Source organism: Mobula birostris, chromosome 15, assembly GCF_030028105.1.
Source record: "Mobula birostris isolate sMobBir1 chromosome 15, sMobBir1.hap1, whole genome shotgun sequence".
Taxonomy (NCBI): Eukaryota; Metazoa; Chordata; class Chondrichthyes; order Myliobatiformes; family Myliobatidae; genus Mobula; species Mobula birostris.
Window position 1 is genome coordinate 33,892,691 of NC_092384.1, and position 20,507 is coordinate 33,913,197.

General features: G+C 37.7%; 1 protein-coding gene across 7 annotated transcripts in view; it reads right to left on the bottom strand.

Moving 5' to 3' along the window:
* Positions 1-20,507, bottom strand: part of chd9 (chromodomain helicase DNA binding protein 9) — a 275,269-nt gene that overhangs the window by 77,226 nt on the left and 177,536 nt on the right. For all 7 annotated transcript variants that reach the window (XM_072279569.1, XM_072279566.1, XM_072279567.1 and 4 more), the window contains 9 exons: positions 19,688-19,805; positions 18,208-18,294; positions 17,426-17,563; positions 14,031-14,152; positions 11,464-11,707; positions 7,212-7,388; positions 6,140-6,283; positions 4,809-5,064; positions 2,233-2,443 (listed from right to left, as the gene is read on the bottom strand). In XM_072279569.1, coding sequence (XP_072135670.1) covers positions 2,233-2,443; positions 4,809-5,064; positions 6,140-6,283; positions 7,212-7,388; positions 11,464-11,707; positions 14,031-14,152; positions 17,426-17,563; positions 18,208-18,294; positions 19,688-19,805 — 1,497 coding nt within the window. The remainder of the gene's footprint in view (positions 1-2,232; positions 2,444-4,808; positions 5,065-6,139; positions 6,284-7,211; positions 7,389-11,463; positions 11,708-14,030; positions 14,153-17,425; positions 17,564-18,207; positions 18,295-19,687; positions 19,806-20,507) is intronic.

Sequence of the window (20,507 nt, forward strand, 5' to 3'; positions counted from 1 at the left end):
TTCATCTGTAGGTTTTATCCATAACTTCATAAATTATCATGTGATATGTGTACTACATAATAGGACAAAAGTCCCCTTGGTTTGGAGAAAAGTTGCCTCGTTTCTATATCCATTATATGGTTATGGTAAATGACAATAAACCACTTGACTTGACTTGATATTGTTAATTTATTCTGTATTTCATTTAAATACATAATTTGTTACTCAGCTCATCTTTTTTTTTTTACCCCTTTAACTATTTCCATGAAACTTTGGCTAATTGAAGCACCTATTAATTGGGCCAAAATGTACTGGTCACCATGTGTCTCACTTTATTGGAATCCATTGTATTTAAATAAAATACAGAACAATTTAAAATACTACCTATAGTGATAGAGTACTATAAATCTGTGAATATGTTCCTAATCGTTATCAACAGTGTACGCTGCAGTGTTCTTTCATTGACTATAAATGAACAAAATCAGTGCAGGCACCTAGAGCAGATAATGGACTGCCTTCATACAATATTATCAACATTCCATTGTCCACATCTTCATTTTCATTCTAACCTTCAAGATGATCAATAAATCAAAGTACATTTATCATCAAAGAATGTATGAATTATCCACTTGAAATTTGTTTGCTTACAGACAGCCACAAACAAAGAAACCTGAAGATTCCCAATAAAAAAAAGACCATAACCATTGCACAGAGAAAAGAGGAAAAAAACACACATCATGCAAACAATAGATGCAAACAACAGCATTTCGAGCCAGATTGAATGCTTAGAGCGACTCCTTAGAGCAGCTGGAGTATTAGGCCCAAGCCTCGATCTCAAGTTCATTATATAGTAGGACAAAAGCGTCTTGAAACTCACAGGGACAGCAACCACTGGGGAGAGGAATGAACACTGTGGGAGAGCGAACAATATCAGCCCAACTCTCACCTCCACACTCGGGCTTTCCAGTCTATCTGGGCCGGTGTTTAAATTGTCCGAGTATCAAGTAGAGCCTCACTCTAGGACCCAGGCCCCGGCACAGCATGACGCTGTTCTTGATTTCACCAAACTGGCTCGCTGCTCGGAGCAATCCTCCCTCGCACCCTGGTTAGGTGGACGGGCAGCAAAACTCCTCTGCATTGACTCCTCTCCAAATTATTCATTCCAATACTGACAGTGATACCAGCTCTGTTTGCACACATTTGCAAACATCTTGAATTTGGTGTGTTCCAGCTTTGTGATACACCAGTATGGCTCATTCTTCGAATCATCTCCGCCTCCGCTTCCTCCTTCACTGTTTGTGGTTATAGCTGACCACAATTTTCTCCAGAAAAGAAGTTATTAGTTATGTTTTTAGTCATATTTCTTGCCTTCTGATCTACCAGTAAGCTGTCACACAACTCAGCAGCATCATCTTAAACCAGAAGATACCTTCAAATTCAAAGGTTCATTTATTATCAAAGTATACAACTCTGAAGTTCTTCTTCTCCAGATAGCCATGGAACCAAGAAAGAAAAGAATGGCAGCACAATCACCAACCCCAAATCCCTTCTTGCTGCACACAAAAAATGATCAAAAACAGAACAAGCACATTGACCCCCAAATCCCCCTCACCCACACACAAAAAAAAATCCAAGGAAGATTAGGTAAAAAATACGAATACAAAAAAAATCACAGGACTGAAAAAAAATCCACAGTCCAAGTCCACATCCAAAACACAGAAAACCTGGGCAATATTCTCCCTCTCCGTAGCAGAGCAATCTCACCGGTGACAAAAAGGCAGTCTCTCCTCTCTGACAGACGAGCAATCCCCCAACAACAAGGCAAGCAGCTGGCATTTCAATCTCCCTTGTTGCTTTAATCAGAGTCAAACATCAGCTCCATTTCATAGTTCCTAACTTGCTGAAGGGTGAAATCATTTTATTTTCACTGTTGGCCATTTCTCGCATCTTCAAACCTGAATGCTGAAACCGCAGTGAGCAAAACAGTTCTGAATTGTCTTCCTGCTTATTTCTCGCCAGCTATCAATGACAAAAATCACTGCTTCTGAACACAAACACACGTGTCACTAGCCGACTGTGTGACCAGAATTCCAACAAGTAGCAAAAGTGCATGATTAACAAAACTCACACAAGGCTTTTCAATGTATTAAGTTGGTAATTAAAACAAACAAAAAAAAAAATCACATAATTTCACTTCTGTAAATGAATGCAATTTCTTATTTTTTTAAGAAATGTTTACACAAAAACCCATACCTCTTTTGAATAAGATAGTCCTCAAGTATATCCAAGCAACGCACCATCTGAGAGAAGATAAGAACTTTGTGACCCCCTGCTTTCATCTTTGGAAGCAGCTTGTCTATTAAGACCAGTTTACCAGCTGACTGGATCATTGCTTGTAGATGAAAATGTGGAGCAGTTGGATTATGGATCTCTCTGAACTCTCCAAGTATCTTTTCTTCAGCACCTGGCATCAGAGGGAACATATATGACACTAGTGGATAAAAAACTATTCATTTCAATCAAATAAATATTAATTTAATATCTAATTAAATAAATGCCTTATTTCTCGCAATTCATATGCATAGGAGAGGGTTAGAGGGCTCTGGGCCAAATGCAGGTTGAAAAGACTAAATCGCAGGGCAATACAGTTAGCATGGACAAATTGTATGACTCTGTGACTCTAATTTATAGCTGGTTAGGTCAGCTCAAGTGGGCTGGAGAAGGTTTCTAAGGCTAAACATTCAAATATCAGATTTTAATATAATACTGGATTTAGATTACAAGTTATCCTACTAATAAAATTATTATGCCCAACAAACAAAACGCATCACAGAATGGAATAGTTCTATTGTCGTGAGAACTTTTAATTTAATCAGAGATGATGTTTTTTGGTTCTACGAGAACACAGGCTGGATGAGAATGAGGCACACGCATAAGTGTCAGGTTAAGTCCTTCTATATTGTACTTCCTATGTTTTTCTGAAAACATCCTTCAAACTTTATTTGAACAGTGTTAGGAAATTCATGCTTCTGGTAGCAGCATGTCTGTGCAATAATTTTAAGTATTTTTGGAATTTACAAAATGCAGAATGACCTATCGAAAATTATTTCCCAATTTTTCTGCCTCAACAACTCCAAAATACAATATTTCAGATGAAGTACAGTGGACTTCAGTTAATAGGGCATTGTTTAATTGGGGTAGCCAATTATTTGGAACAACTCTTCAAGAACAAAAAAATAATCAAGAAAATAACCAGGATTTCCTTTGTTTATTTGGGACACTATACTGCTTAACTGGGACAGGAGACTGTGGCTTAACAGTTTTGAACTAGCGTCAATCGCATGCACACGTGTGGCTCTTAGACACTACACTGTGCGGCTCTTAGACACTACACTGTGCTTACGGCGAACAAATTGCATATGCGTTAGTTGTGTATGCTTGCGTTATGTTATTAATTTGGGCGGACCGACGTTGAATTAAAAAGCAGTGATTTTTGACACTACTTCATGCAGGAAGGCAACAATACACAGTCCATTATCTGCACTAGATGTCTGCACTGATCTTGTTCATTTACAGTCAAAAGAACATGACAGCGTACACTGTATGAATTTCTCTGTCAATAACTATTAGGAACTAATACACAGTTTTATAGTACTGTAGTAATGTTGGTAGTGTCATAATTTGTTGTGTACTTCATTTAAATACATAACTTGTTACTCAGTTAAATGGTAGATTGTCATTTTTAAACTATTTTCATGAAATTTCAGCTAATTGGGCCAAAATGTACTGCTCCCGTTGTGTCCCAATTAAAAGGAATCCACTGTACCTCAAAAAAAAACACTCAAAATCATTTTTGAAATACCTCTTAAAAATGGTAGAAGAAAGGCTAGAAAGCCAAGCTTGGCTGTTGAGCTATAAACTAAGATAGCATAATGAGCTTTGAAAAATTGGTTTTCTTTAAACTCAGTTATTGATACCTTTCAATGCCTCTGCAAGAGATACACTGCTAGATCTGTATCAATCGAAGAGTGCCCAAATATTCAGAGAAAAGCAAACCAATTAAGATTTTCTACAAAAAGGTAAAAATAGAACATTTTCACTGCCAAGTGAATATTTTCAATGCCAAGAGCAAAAGTGAAAATATTCCATCTCCAAATTAGATAAAATACATTTCTTGGAAATCCAAGCAGCACACACAAAATGCTGGAGGGACTCAGCAGGCCAGGCAACATCTATGAAAAAGAGCCAACAGTCGACGTTTTGGGCCAAGACCTTTCATCAGTTTCGGTGAAGGGTCTCAGTCCAAAATGTTGACTGTTTACTCATTTCCTTTGATGCTGCCTGGCCTGCTGAGTTCCTCCAGCATTTTGTGTGTGCTGCTTGGATTTGCAGCATCTGCAGATTTTCTCTTCTTTGTATCTTGGATTTCTATTCCCTTCTCAATGTCTGTTCCAGGCACATATAAAATTCTGCCCGAGGAACTGAACAAACAGCTTTAGTTTTCTAATGTTTATCACACAGAGAAATAAATATTTGCTTGTTGCCAATTCAACATAATGCAACTTAGTGCCATTTTAGAGATTAGATGGGCAATGATTAGACTGGCAATAGCAAGCCATTCACTTTCAAAATGACAAAGCATTTTATGGCACTATTTTATGGCAGTAACGTGTTGACAGTAACTGGCTGGGATTCAGTGAAATTTCATTTGAAGTTCCTTAAAGGAAAATGTTTCTGTTAAATTAACAAGAGTAATAAAACCCAGCATTTTCTATTGTATAGGAACGTTAATTAAAGCAATTGTTTCAGGGATGTAGTCAGATAGTTACCTTTTATAAGGTAGGGGTGATTACAGCACTTTCTGAGCTCCATCATTGTGTTTACGAGATTTGGCACATTTGCCTGTCCAGCTCCTTTGGATAGAAAAGTAAAGTTTCTTTCCAGGATTGCACGATAATATTTCTTTTGAATATTAGTTAGTTCTACTTCAATGATAGTCTCCTCTTTAGGAGCCAGCTTCTTCTCCACATCCTCCTTTAAACGCCGCAGCATCATGGGCTTTAATATTGCCTGAAGCTTTTGCACCTGGAAAGAAATCATACATTTGGTCATATTTGTCTTCTATTAATTGCATGGACTGGGATGGATACATGCTACCACTCGAGAAGCATGCAATGATATCAAAGGTACTTGAAGAGCAGTCAGATATGTTGATGACTGGGGGACAGAAATGTGGGAGACATACAGATCCTCTTAATGTAGCAGCTAATTCTGAAAGAGGATTGCTTCTCTGGCTTTATTCTAATAAGCAAGTGAAGTAACCTCTTCCCATCCCTCTTGCCCACCAACGAACTGCCTGTGTAATAAAGTCTTAAGAGATTTGTTCCGGTATGATGAGTTATTTATGTTATTGTCACTCACTCTGCTTAATGTGGGATATAAATTTAATTTTTAAATCACATTACTTCATGATATTTGTGCTGACCTATTCATTGGTAAGTCCGTGTCTCTAGTCTGGTAATGCTTACAGATCGAGTCATACAGGAAGCTTATTTTGCTGTCTTCCAAATCCAAGCATGCAAGAAAAATCTAGTGGGTATGTTTCAAAAACGGTGGTCTGGCAATGCAGGGAAGTTGATAAAATTCTCTAGTAAAGCAGTGGGATATAAGCACAACAAGCTATCAGAAAGCAAGATGTCAGCTGGCCTTTATCACTAAGGTTTTGAAACAGGGAAAGTATTATGGTGAACTTGTTTTGGTGAGATCTTATTAGGAGCACAGCATGCAGCTTTCATCTCCACATCTGAGGAGTGACATTCTGGCATTGGAATCAGGACAATGCAGTAATTCCTGAGATGAGGATCTTGTTCGATGAAGAACAACTGAAGATGATAAACCTACACCCACTGGAATTTACAGAATGAGAACTGATCACACAGAGACACAGATTCTGAAGGCAACTGACAGAGCAGACACCAAGGGGCTGTTTCATCTAGCTGGAGAATCCAGAACTAGGGAGCTCATTTCTGGACCATTAGCTCTATTTCTCTCTCCATCAATGCTGATTTTTGTTTTTAAATCAGTTCACTGTTATTAATCAGCATCAGAATATACATCATAACTTAAATATAATTTGCAAAGCAAGTCATTTTTCTTATACCTGTGCTTCACTCTTTAGATCTCCAAATTCCTGCATGAATGTGTTTTCTGATGAGAAACGTTGAGGCTCCAGAAAGTGAAGCAAGCTGAATAGCTCCTCCACTGTGTTCTGTAATGGAGTTCCTGTCAGAAGCACCTTATGTTCCTAGATTGAAATAGAAGGGTTTGCACTTTATCATTCAGGTTTCTTAAGTCATATGTAGAGAAAAATCAATCTAGCTACTCCTATTCCTTTTGTTTTAGAGTAGTAATTCACAAGAAGTCCACTGAGAAGGATATGAAGGGCCTTCTCCAAAAATTAATGTTACTTTTGGTCTTTGACACATTGACTTAATGAGTACAATCAAAGGAGTTATTTTCCAAAAAAACGGACTATTGTTTTAGTTCTTCTGTTATCACAATAATGCATTCAAAGCTAATGACTTAAATAAACTCTTGAATAGTCACTTTACATGACAAAGATAAGCAACTGATCACTCAATTTGCCTCATCTTAGCCCTGCCCTTTATTTGTCTACCTGCACTGTACATTCTTTGCAGATGAAATACTATACTCTGCATCCTGTTCTTGATGTACTTACGCTTGGAATGATCTGATTGGATGTCATGCAAACAAAAGCTCCTTTCTGCATTCCATTACTCGTGACATTAATAGTCCGATTACCCAAACTGACTCCATCACCAAAAGAATTGTGCAGTGACAGTAGCAGTGATCTAACAAAAACATACTGACAGTTCCTTTTATGCATCTAAACTATTATCTTTAAAATGCTAATACTAATAAACTATTCATGGGAATTGTAAGGAATTACTTGAATGTCTTAATCACCGTACTAGCTACAAGACAAAAGGCATTGATGCCATTGATGTCATTCATTACGTTAATTCAATTGCTTGTTCAACAATCAGCAGAAAGCAAAAGCAAAATAATTATAAAATATCTCAGGAATAAACTAAATTGCACAAGGTCTAGACCAGGATCAAATTTATTTTAACTGGATTTCAACTGTAACATCCATCCTCAATTATGTTAAATAATATGCTACAGTTTTTCACCTAATTTTATAAACACACCAGATTCATGAGCTTCAGTCCTTCCAGTAGTTTGCAGTTTTTATTTTTCAGTCTGTGAGCCTCATCAATGATCACACAACGCCACTCAATTACGTTCAGCTCTGGACAGCCACCCAGGATCATCTCAAAAGTAGTTATCATGGCGTTAAATCTGTAAGTACCCCGAAGGATCCGGCCCTAGGGATTAAAAACAAAAATTTTTAAAAATTAAGAAACCTACATCCTGTTTTCACTCTAAAACTGTTCTCCTTTACAAGTTTGGTGAAGCTGTAATTGAAATCAAAGTGATCATTTAAATTATATTCCCCTCATCAGGAAAGGATAAGCTACAGTAAGCTCTTTGAAAGAAAGCTGTGAAGTAAATGTAGAGTTTCTGGAGAACTCTATTAAATGGGCAGCAAAGAAAATACAGACAACTTCAAAAGAAAACATTAATTGAATTTAACATCTCCAGGTAATTGCCATCTCTGTTAATGTCAGAACTGCCCTACTCCTGTTGATTATCGTTGATACTAACTCCTTTTTGTCCTCTTTTCATTTACACTGTCTGATTTGCTGGATACTTCCAACAGTTCCGACCTGCATTTCACAGCTTTAACTGTGCCTTTTGATTGTCACTCTAATTTCCTTATTGACCTGTTAACTAAATAGCCTCTGACCACAGCAATCCAAGCCTTCCCTGTTCAAAAAACATTCTATTTTTTTCCTATCATTCTTCCCCTACCCCCCTCTGCAAAATATAACTAACTTGTTTTCTCTCACCACAGTTCTGATAAAAGGTCTGCAACCAGTAATCTTTACTACAGGGGTTCTTACTGCCCCTCACACCAGTAGTACTTAGGCTAGCAAAGGTGGCCCTCCATCTGTCTGTCCTTGGCCGTTCAGATGTAGAAGGATTCTGTTGCTGTTTCCGTGACAGGGTTGTTAGCTCTGAGCACAACCCCCGAACCTGGAGGACCGGTGGACCACTCTTAGTCTGACCTCTACCCTCTGACCTATTTGACATGTGTGTCCCTACCAGGAGCCAAAGAATAAAGCCCTGACTCCAGCCAATGTACCTCATTGTGGCACGAGCATTCCCAAACCAGGGAAGGAGGACACAGGGGTTCCCGATCCTTTTTTTTATGCCATGCGCCCCTACCATTAACTGAGGGGTCCATGGACACCAGGTTAGGAAGACTTGCTTTACCCTGTTCCATACCCCACAGCTGCTACCTGCCTTGCTGAATGCTTCTAGCATTTTCTTTTTATCTTTGAGTTGTAGCATTAAAGCCTTTGTAATGAACTACCAGGCACTGGTGCAACATGACATTACACTACAGCTTCAATTCCAATGGTAAAACTACGAAATGCTGATTTTTATTTACATATTTTCCATCAGCACAAGTTCTGATGGCAAAGACCTTAACTACTCTCATATTTGTGATTTTGGTTTTCAAATTATTAATAATCGATGAACAAAACCTTTCCATTGTGAGCTAAAAGTGTGAATCAGCTATACGGTAAAACTCCTTTTTTATTTCCTCATCTTCTGGTTCGACCACTATTATCATAATCCTACAATCAATTTTTTTTTAAGTTGTGGACTTTCAAGCAAGGGACAACTAATCTTTAAAATATGTAGAAAGGACCGTCTCCGCAACTAGGTTTACAATGGATTAACAAAATTTATACAGTTGGGCAAGAATCCTCAATAGATGCATTAATAAAGTTGACTGTATAATAGCTTGAAACAAAATGAGCAAGCACCAAAGTTAAACTAAGAGATGTCTCAGATTTTCAACATCCTTCTTGCATATGGGGGGGGGGGGGGGGGTTGAAACATAATTCAAAATAAAAGTGATTAATTTCTAGAGAATGGAACCAAATTAACATACTGTGCATATATTTCACACCTGGCCCATGAAGTATTTTTGAATCATTGTCTATGTACTACCATAACACAGGATAAATTTCCAATTTAGAATCCACAAGCTTGGACAACAAAAGGTGCTCTCAGCCCTAGACCTCTTTTCATGATGGCAGTGTTTAGAGTAGTAGCAACTCTGAGGGAGACTGTCACTGAATCAGTGATACAGTGGTTTATTTCTGTCGTCACTCACATTCGGATGAGGCTAATCAATCTCATTTCAGTCATCTGAGGTGGACAACCTACCTAATCAGGCTGATGAAGTTCCAGAGGTTACTAGCCCAAAAATTGCTATTAAAATATTAAAATGATGGTACATGTTCAAATTCATGATGCTGAAGAAATGATTAAAATAAAGTTTAAAAATCACTGTGTAAGCTCACTGGTTTTCTGATCATCATCACTTAATGATGATGAAATTTTGTCAGCTGGGCAATTAAACAGAAAAATCAAGAAGTTTCCATCTGTCCTTCTAGTTGTAATCGTTGGAAGTTATATTAAGGTAACAAGTTGATAAACTTTCATCTCTCTATCAATCTATCTTTGCATATTTTATTGCCTCTGTTTTAAATACACACCAGATTTACTCTTTTTGTGCTGTCATTTCTAAAAAATTCCTTCAATATGATTGATAGTAGTAGTCATACTTTATTGACCCCGGGGGAAATAGAGGAGATGCACAGACACTTTCCTTTATCACTCAGGTTGTATGTACCATGTGCCTTTTCTATCTTGCCTATACATTAATGGCATCTGGTTATGGGAAGAGAGCAGGAGATTGGGTTGAGAGGGAAAATAAATCGGCCATGATCGAATGGAGGACACTCGATGGACTGAGTGGCTTAATTCTGCCTCTTTGTTTTATGATTTTAACTGCATTGCAAAAAGTAAGTGACCAAAAAAAACTGAAAACTGCTGGACTTCTACGGCAACTTTTAATCTATCTCCAACGTAAAAACTGTACTGTCAGTGATGCTCAATTATTTGAATTATCATAGACTTGTGGGAAAGTCTGAAACAATACGTGACTATTACAGATGGAGGCTAATTAGGACGCTCATTATTGTCAAACAGGTTAACTGACAACTGTAAATCGCCCCTAGTGCAGAGGGATGTCATGAGAACGATTGGGATGAGATAACTTGGATGTGAGAGAAAAGAATGGTATTAGTGTAGATGGATGCCTGACACTCTGTGTGGAATTAATGGGCCAACGGCCTCTTTCCTTGTCATATTACTGTAATATTTCATTTCTTCAGTCAGTTACAAAGTTGTTCCATTTAACATCAACATGCTCAGAATGGTTGCTTGTTGTTCATTCCTGTAGCTGGTGGGCATATCAATGTGATAAGACAATTTTGTCAGTCCAATGAAAACCAAGTATTCAACACCAAGCGCCATTCTTAGGAGGAAAAGAACTGCTTTGGCAGATGTGTGTTTTTCCACTGATTTTCATAGTGGTGACAGTTTGAAGATGGTGTGCATTATCTCCTTAAGCACTTTGATAGCGTTCTAATCAGAAACAGCAACAATTCACACAGTTGGTCTGTGTAACGCACTTTGTTTCCAGTGCTAAGGAACCCGCTTCTGTGAGGGCAGTTCAGGAAGAGTTACGTGCTTAGGTTAGGATGTATCTTTATAAACTACAGTCTAAAAAGAGCCAACTCCAACATCTGCAACTGAAACCGCAATGCAGATCAGGAAATACTCATTCCACACAGTGTCTGCACAGAGGAACAGTTAACATTTCAGGTCAATGACTTTTTTAACACAACTCAAAGAATGGAAACAGCCTGAAATGCCAATTGTGTTTGGTCTTTCCACAGACACTGCTTAACCTGATTTTATCTCAGATTTCCAGTATCTGCAAGTTACTTTTCTGATTTTTCAATAACTGACATCAGATTGTTTCTAAAAAAAGCACCTCTTAAAATGAGTTCAGCTAGCACATCAAACTGCCTGGACCAATGAACTAGACTTGCCATTATTGCTTAGGTTGTTCTGACATTGGGCTGTTTATAGCACTGAGCCAAAACTAAGAAGAATTTGCTGGTACGCTCAGGCGCACAAAAACACAGCAGTGAGATATGAAAAGTTACATTTTCAGCAATGTCTTCATTTGACCGCTGAATATTAGAAAGGATGAATAATTCTTAAAAGTTCAATATTAGGCATTTTTAATCAGTGTTTAAAGAACAATCCATGTTTAAAAACACTGAAGTAATTCCAAAGGTGATGACTAATTAAAGAAAACCATCCAAGCTAAACAAAATTCAATGAAAAAAATAGCATGAGTGTCTAGTCAGTTTAAAATCAGCTGATATTTTAATGAAAAGATTGTACCTCTGAGTCCCGGAAGTACATTTCATACTGTTGAATCATTTGCCTGCTGATCATACTGCCATGATAAACAATGACGTTCAGGTCTGTCCATGTGCGAAATTCTCTTTCCCAGTTTGCAATTGTAGACAAAGGCGCAATGATAAGGAAAGGACCATTCAAGCCCGTCAGAGAGATTTCATCAAGGAACGTAATAGATTGGATAGTCTTGCCTAAACCCATTTCATCAGCAAGAATGCAGTTTTGCCTGGAATTGAGAAATAATTGTTTATTACAGGTACTAAAACATAGCATATTTTACATTTCATATAACTTCTCAGAATCTTTTCAGAATAAGCAAAATCAAGAAGGAAAAAAATTACACTTCTCTGTGAAGTTACAATCTGGATGCTGTACTTACTGTGATTGTGAATTATGCCAAATTGAAAACAACACTAATTTATAATTTGTGTGAATGTACACAAAGTACAACTTATTTGAATATAGAAAACACCTAGGGCATGAAAACTCAGCAAATCTGTAGAATAGTAACCATAACATGATCAACGAAAGATCAACCAGAGTGCAGAAAGCAACAAACTGTGCAAATGCAAATATAAATAAATAGCTATAAATGAGGAAAACATGAGATAAGTGAGATCATTGGTTGTAGGAGCATTTCAATGATGGGGTAATAATTATCCCCTCTTGTTGAAGAGCATGATGGTTGAGGGGTAGTAACTATTTTTGAACCTGGTGGTATGGGTCCTGAGGCTCTTGTACTTTCTACTTGTGATAGGAATGAGAAGAGAGTATGCTCTGGGTGGTGGGGATCTCTGATGATGGATGCTGCTTTCCTATGACAGTATTTCATGTAGATGTGCTCAATGGTTGGGGCAGCTTTACCCATGATGTACTGGGTCGAATCCACTACCTTTTGTAAGATTTTCTGTTTAAAGGTCTTGGTGTTTCCATACCAGGCCATAATGCCAATATACTCTCCCATTACGAATCTAAAGAAGTTCATCAAAGTTTTAGATGTCTGAATCTCTGCAGACCCCTAAGGAAGCAGAGCCCCTGCTGTGCTTTCTTCACAATTGCACTTGTGTGCTAGGTCCAGGACAGGTCCTCTGAAATAGTAACACCCTGGAATTTAAAGCTGCCAACCCTCTCCGCCTCTGATGCGGCTCATGGGCCTCTGGTTTCCCTCTCCTAAGTCTATAATCAGTTCCTTGGTCTTGCTGACATTGAGTGAGAGATTGTTGTTATGATACCACTCAGTCAGATTTTCTATCTCCCTCCTGTATGCTGATTCAACACCACCTTTGATTCCAACACTTTTGGACAAGATACACCTATTTCACAAGTATATGCTTACAACAGGCACTATAATTTAGACCACAAGTAAATGGAAAACTGTACAGTAAGAAATCCTCGATGCAGGATATCTGTTACTCAGTGAAACTAATGCTTTGCTTGGATTTAATTTGTTAATTTTATGCTTATTCCTTCAAGTGTTGTGAATAACTAATAAATCTTGTTCTACATCAGAACATGATAAATCTCTGCACAGAACTTGAAGATGAGCAAATCTATATAACACATTGTTCAAAGCTCAAAGCAAATTTATTATCACAGTACATGTATGCCACCATATATAACCCTGAGATTCACTGACTTGCAGGCAAACTCAAAAAATCCAGAATAACATCCATAATAGAATCAATGATATGACCACACCAATTTGAGAGTTTAACCAGTGTACAAAAGACAACAAACAGTGCAAATACAAAAAAAATAAATTTGCTGTAATTCAATATGATAAATAACAGCAGAAGACTAGAGCAATATCAATCCCAATGTGAAACCGCAGTTAGAGAAAATGTTACCAGAACTAAAATGAATTATCTACAATGGCAGAGAGGTTAAATTACTGAACTAATAGCTGGAGGCCTGGACTACTGATTCAATAATGCGGGTTGAATTCCCATAGTCAAGGAATTTAAAATTCAATAGTAAGTAAATAAATTAAGTAGATTTGGAATTAAAAGCAAAAGCTAGTCATATTAAGACAGAGCATAAGCCTACCAGTTTGTTGTTAAAAGAAAAACGTAATTCTATAATGTCCTTCAAGGAAGGAAATTTGCCATCGTTAACTGGTTTGATCTATATCCAGGTCCAGACCAAGTAGTGTGCTTGAATCTTAACAGTCTCCTCAATTCAGGGATGGACAATGGATGCTAGCACTAACGTCGGTGTCCACATTCCATCAAAAAGAACAAATAAATAAAAACGTACAAGTATTCATTCCGATATTAAACATTTCAGGTTACTCACTATTAAAAGTGGCATCACTTTAGCAGCAATCCGACTTCTTCTCATTACACCAAATCAAACTGTCTCACTTATATTCATGTGAACAGGTAAACAGTGTATCACCACTGCATCTGATCACCTTATTTATGGCAGTCTTCATTAGAATGGAATGAAAAGCTCTGGCCTTCCACATGGTAAGATTCTCTGCATTCTTGGTCATGTAGGATTCAGGATCCAGCTATTTAAAATATTAAGTCTTTGGACTATGTTCTTACCTGTTATACCAGTTGAACAAGAGCCAATTAACTCCTTCCAACTGGTACTCCCTGAGCTCATTACCAATCTTGTATTCCCTGGACTTTTCAAGTTTCTTCCAAAGAGCGGGAGGAGGTCGCTCCTTTGTTAAGAGGAGAATGACAATAAAGGACAAGTAAGAAAACAGCTGAGCAGCAGGAAATACATTCTTCAGGTCATTATTAAGAACTGCAATTTTTACCTGTACCCTAATGTTTTTGGCATTACATAGTTTACTCTTAACCTGTTTAAATTTTGAATAAAAATGCTCAGTTATAACCAAATTGCTAATCAAAAATCAGGGCAGCACAAAATATTGTATGCTTTAATTACCTATTTTCTACTGCTGCCAATACCTTTTAAATTTGGTTATCTTCATTTTAATGTAACAAATTTTAGAATGAAAATAGTCCTCGTCTCTCAGTAGTAGCTCAGTCAGTGACACTCTTGACTCTGAAATTAATGCTCAGGTTCAAGTCCCACTCCACACACATCAACAGAAAATGAGCTCTGGGAAGAGTTACACTGTTAGAGGTGCTGTCTTTCAGATCAGGCATTTAACCAAGCATTCTCCAACTCTCCAAAGGGAACAGAAAATTTCTCATGACACCAGCAGGGAAGTTTCCCTGTCAATATTTAACATCCTGCCAACATTTCCAAAAGTGCCATCTGGTCATTATCGTATTGATGATTGTTGCAGCTTGCCATGTGTAAATTGGCTGCACTGTTGCTTGATCATTTCAGTAAGCACACTTCAAATTAATTCATTGGTTATAGAATGTCCCTGAAAGGCACAAAATCCAAGTTTTCTTTATCCTCTAGAACTGACTCTCTTTGCTCAATATCTATCTATTTGATACAATGATTAAGAAGCTGTAACAACTTATTTTCCTTGGCATACAGTACAAAGAGTAGTCAGTAAACCTGTACATGTGCCAACATGCACACATGCAACTTCTGAGAAGACCAGGAACAAAAACACAAGACACATTTTGTTAACTCTCCTGGAATGTTCCCATAACAACAAATATATACGACACTCAGCAGCCTAATAGTTGCTTGTTTTATTTTCTTCTCAGGCTGTTTCTGACTGAGAAAACCAAAAGAGTGGATTCAAATTAATCAAGCTAGAGGTTAATCGTGGCAGCCACTTATTTGGGACATCAATAGGATGCAGAACCGGGCTGAGAAGTGGTAGATGGAGTTCAAACCAATTAAGTGGGATGTGGTTCATTTTGGTGGGTCAAATTTGAAGACAGAACATAATATTAATGGCAAGATTCTTGGCAGTGTGGAGGATCAGCGAGATCTTGGGGTCCGTGTCCATAGGACACTCAAAGCTGCTGTGCAGGTTGACAGTGCTGTTAAGAAAGTATATGGTACGATGGCTTTCATCAACCGTGGGAGTGGGTTCAGCTGTGAGGTAATGTTAAAACTATCTAAGACCTTAGTTAGACCCCATTTAGAGTACTATGTTCAGTTCTGGTCATCTCACTACAGGAAGGATGTAGAGAGAGTGCAGAGGAGACTTACAAGGATGTTGCCTGGATTGGAGAGCATGCCTTATGAGAATAGGTTGAATGATCTTGGCCTTTTCCCCTTGGAGCGATGGGAGGATGAGAGGTAAACTGATAGAGGTGTGTAAGATGATGAGAGGCATTGACGGTGTAGATAGCCAGAGGCTTTTTCCCAGGGCTGAAATGGCTAAAACAAGGGGGCATAGTTTTAAGGTGCTTAGAAGAGATACAGGGGGAATATCAGAGGTATGTTTTTCACGCATAGAGTGGTGGGTGTGTGGAATGCACTGCCAGTGAAGGTGGTAGAGGCAGATAAAATAGGGTCTTTTAAGATACTCTTAGATAGGTACATGGCACTTAGAAAAATAGAGGGCTATGCCATAGGAAAATTCTGGGCAGTTTCTGGAGCAGGTCACAACATTGTAGGCCGAAGGGCCTGTAATGTGCTGTAGATTTCTATGTTCTAACTCTTAAAGAACAAAAGCTAATCAAGAAAATAGCTGTGATTCTCTTTGCTTATTTGGGACAGGAGATTTGCTGAAGTTTCTAACTAGTGTCAATTGTTTGCATTTGTGTGGCCATTAAACAATACACCATGCTTAGAGTGAAAAGTTTTTAAATAGCATCAGCTGTGTTCAAAACGCAGTGGTTCTTTTTGTCACTGACAGTTGGTGAGAAATACCAGTTAAGGCAATTCGCTTGCTGCAGTTTCAAGCATTCATGCTTGGAGATGTCAGAAATGGCTGGGAGTGAAAATGAAACAAATTTACTACTTCAACCTAGAAAAGTTAGGAACTATGAAGAATTTGGGGATATTGACAATCATCTTTACTGTTACAATGAAAATGAAGATTTGGAAAATGTAATCATCAAAAGCATTTTATGAAGGCAGTCCATCATCTGCACTAGGTATCTAAGTTGATTTTTTTCATTTACAGTCTATCAAAAGAACACACTAGCATACACTGGAATAATTCCTCTATCTATAACTACTCAGAACTACAGTTTTATGGTACTGTAGTAGTACAGCCAGTGTTCTAACTTGTTCTGTATTTTATTTAAATACATAATTTGTTAAACAGTAGTTTGTACTTTTAACTGAATTTCGACTAATTGAGGCAGCTGCTTAATTGGGCCAAACTGTACTGGTCCCAATTAACCAGAATCCCCTGTATCTTAATTAATGGCCATTTAAGATCTATCTTGTGGAGTCCCTCCCGGATACACTGTTGTGAAAAGGCACTTTGCAGCCTCACGACATTTATTTTTGTTTACACTCCACTAAACTCACTTAATCCCCAAGCCAAGGTTCCACAGTTCTACAAATATTTACATTACACAGGTATTACCTGGCAATTTTATTGAATTGGAAAAACATGCCTTCAAAAACATTCATTCTACTATTGAGTAGTGATAGTCAGCAGTATGTTAGGAATCCCTTAAGAGTCAAAGAGTAGTACTGCACAGCAAAAGGCCCTTTGGCCCAATTCATTCAATGGCCCACCTAAGCTAATCTCATTTCCCCACATTTGACTCTTATCCATAACTAAACTCAAGTTTGGGATTCAATGTGCTACGATTCACTATACATTCAAACAAGTAGTTACCACTAATCATCCTGGGAGCTATTAATTGTCTTCTTCATGCCTCATTTTCAACACAAAACCCTCAACCTTCTGAATCAGAGGCCAGAATCTTATCACTATTACTAAGAATCTGTATGCCATATGAAGATTATTTCCAATCTTTACAAGTAATCAAAAGGTTACTTCCATGATATAAAGTTTTAGCAAGGATTTCAACTTTGAATTTTTCTAGCAGTAAACTATCAACGTTATAGATACATATTGCTTACTTACCACACGCTTCAGAGAAGGCTTTGCCTGTTGCAGCCGTTCAAACTCCTCAATCTTTGCTTGATCTACATCTTCTCTAAGCTCCCAGGTACTATCCTCATACGGCAGTGAGCACCATTTAACCAAGTAGTAAACTACGGCCTGCATTAAAGTAACAATGTGCTTAGAAAGCCTATCTGCTTAAAAAAAAAGCTGCTACAGTATTCTGTGGAAAATCCTTTAAATAAAATGCATGATATTATTCTAAACAAGATTATTCCAATTGCACTGTAGAGTCAGAGATGCAAACAAAATATGCTAAATACTGCCACTTTAGGAAAATGTTAATCCTGTTTACAAAGTTCAAAGTAGATTTAGTATCAAAGTGTACCTTGAGATTCATTTTCTTGTGGGCACTTACAAGAAAAAGGAAATACAATAGAATTTTACAAAATAAGCTACACATGAGCAACCAAAGACGGACAAATGTCCAATCTACATGATGACTTCTAACCAATTTCAAATGTGAGATAGACCCTATAAATGGAAAAAAAAAAATGACAATGTTCTGCAGTGATGATTACTGGTGAAATTACTACATATGAAGCAAAACAGAATGAATCCCAGACCAAAATCATATTCCTATCTCCCATAATTTAAAACAATAATTTAAGGTAGATGGCAGGGAGTGATTTACCTTAAGTCAAAAATCTACCAATCAGTAACTTATACTTAAAATCAGAGATTTACCGCATTCTGAAGAATGTTTTTTCTTTGGAATGCTCAATAGGATTACATTACATTACCTCGCCAGTGTCTTTGTCTTCACAACACGAGTGCTCCAATATTCGATCCACTTCAACGTAGTCTGGATTGAATGGCTCATCATCCATCTGTTAGTAGTTTCATAACAGAGGAACAATGATAAATAATTCAGAGTGATTATTTAACTATGAAGTGTAACTACATTTTCCCATAATTATTTAAAATCAGATACGATTCCATACGAAATACACATTGTACTACATTATTTTGCACAGTAAAATACACTGCACTATAATCTCACAAAGTAACCTGAAGGATAAAAGATTATGCCCTTACAAATACTAATTCAAGAACTGCTCAGTTGATAAGCTATTCCTGCTGAAGAAATGCTGAACGATTGTGAGGTGAAGGAATGAGGTCCTTGCTAGCATTACTAGAAATATTTCATTAGCTGGTATCCCTGGCCTACATGTGGGGCAAGGCTGTGTTAGCTGTTGTTTTACAACACCACACACAGCCTGTACGTTCGTGCTCTAAGGATACAATTAGATCATATTCAGTAGAAGTACGTTGTGCTGTGCCACGCTGCACATGTCGCTTGTTGCTAGAAGCAAGCTCTGCTGATCTAATGAACAGCAGGACGGTTCTACATTTGGTGGCGAAAGGCCAAGTATGCAATGGTTATGATTTGAAAGAATAGGTGAGTTGTCAGCCCCTTAACAGCTTCCAGCAGAATGTCTCAAACCACCCCAGGTTGTGTGCATTGGAATACACCTTTACAGCCACAAGTCCAACAACATACATCTACTAGGACAGAAAAAACTTCTGTCACTTGTGTGAGGTGAAGACTGAGCAGTGAGATATACCAAGTTGATCTGCTATCCTTTTGCTTCAGGAGGAGGTAATGAGACCCAGTTTCAGTCCCTCATTGCACTTTTTTTTAAAACCAAAACTAAGGAGTCTGGACCACATTCTGAATAGCCATATTTCAGTCCCGCAGTTTCAGGGGTTGACTGCATGTGTGTGTGCTTGGAAGCCAGATCTACTTTGGAGATGGACGTGGTTGATATGCAGATAAAGTTACTGAAGCCAGAAGTTCTGGATGCAGCAAAAGGATGCACAACTGTCAGAAGTAAAAGAAACATCAACCATCTGTTGAAGAGACACAATGGAGCCCTGATGAAGTTTTCCCAACTCAATGAAGTATTGCCTGTACCTACTTAGAAGACAGGAGTGCACAGAATCTAGGGTAGCTCATTAATGTGGACACTGTGGGGAGAGTCAACAGATGCACGAGTACTTCTAGTGCAGTACAAACATCATTCCAGATTAGAGGTATTTTTGGCACTTTGTATAATTTGTTTGCTGCAGAAATTTGTTCTGAAAAGATTGTACTTAGTGGACTTGAAAGCATGATATATGTCTGTACACTAAGATAGAAATTTGGAAGCAAGCCAAGACAATGGGGAAAATGCAAAATACCCATGGTTAATTTTAATCCATACACACTTTGAAACTCACCGCTGCGAAGAAATGGCCTCTCTGTGCTTGCTTAACCTTAAACCGTTTTACTTTCTGATGTATTCTTTTGTCTTTCATCAACTGTGCTTCTGTGGCCCATTCACAATGCAAATAGGAGCTGGAAATTGCAATATGAGAAAATTCACTCCACTTATCTAATTAGTCATTGGTACGAGTTATACCACTCACCTATTAAACCAAGTGTTATCAACAAATATCAATATTTTATTAAAATCACCAAATGTGCGCCATTATAAAAGGAGTAGTTGCACTTCATACAGCCTGTGTGATGTTCAGCATTTATTCACAGCAAAACTAACTAAGAGGCAAATCAGAATTTATTTTCCAGGGTGGAATGCACAAACTTCAGAAAGTAATACTTTGAGGTTGGACACTGTCTTTTGATAAAGTTATTTAATTTGCTTCAATACCCTGGCCTTTTAACGGTGAAAGCAAAGCTCCTTTCCCCTTTTTCCAATTAATTAATTAGTTCCCTTCTGAAAGTTATTAATGAAATTGTTTCTACCATTCCTTCATTTAGTATATTTCATACCATATCTTCCTGTCTAACAATTTCTGAACCATTGTTACTCATCAATATATTTTTTTGAGAACAAAACTTACAATGCCTTAAGATCATGGGAGCAAAATCTGCTAAAACCAGATAATCATTTACTTTAGTGACAAAACAATGTTAAATTAGTAAATTCAAATTCCAGCAAATTCATAGAGCTAACTCAGCTGTGGATCGATTAGTGGCACTCCAGCCAAAACCAGAAAGTTGCAGGTGCAAGTCCCACAGTGGAGGCCTTAATACAAA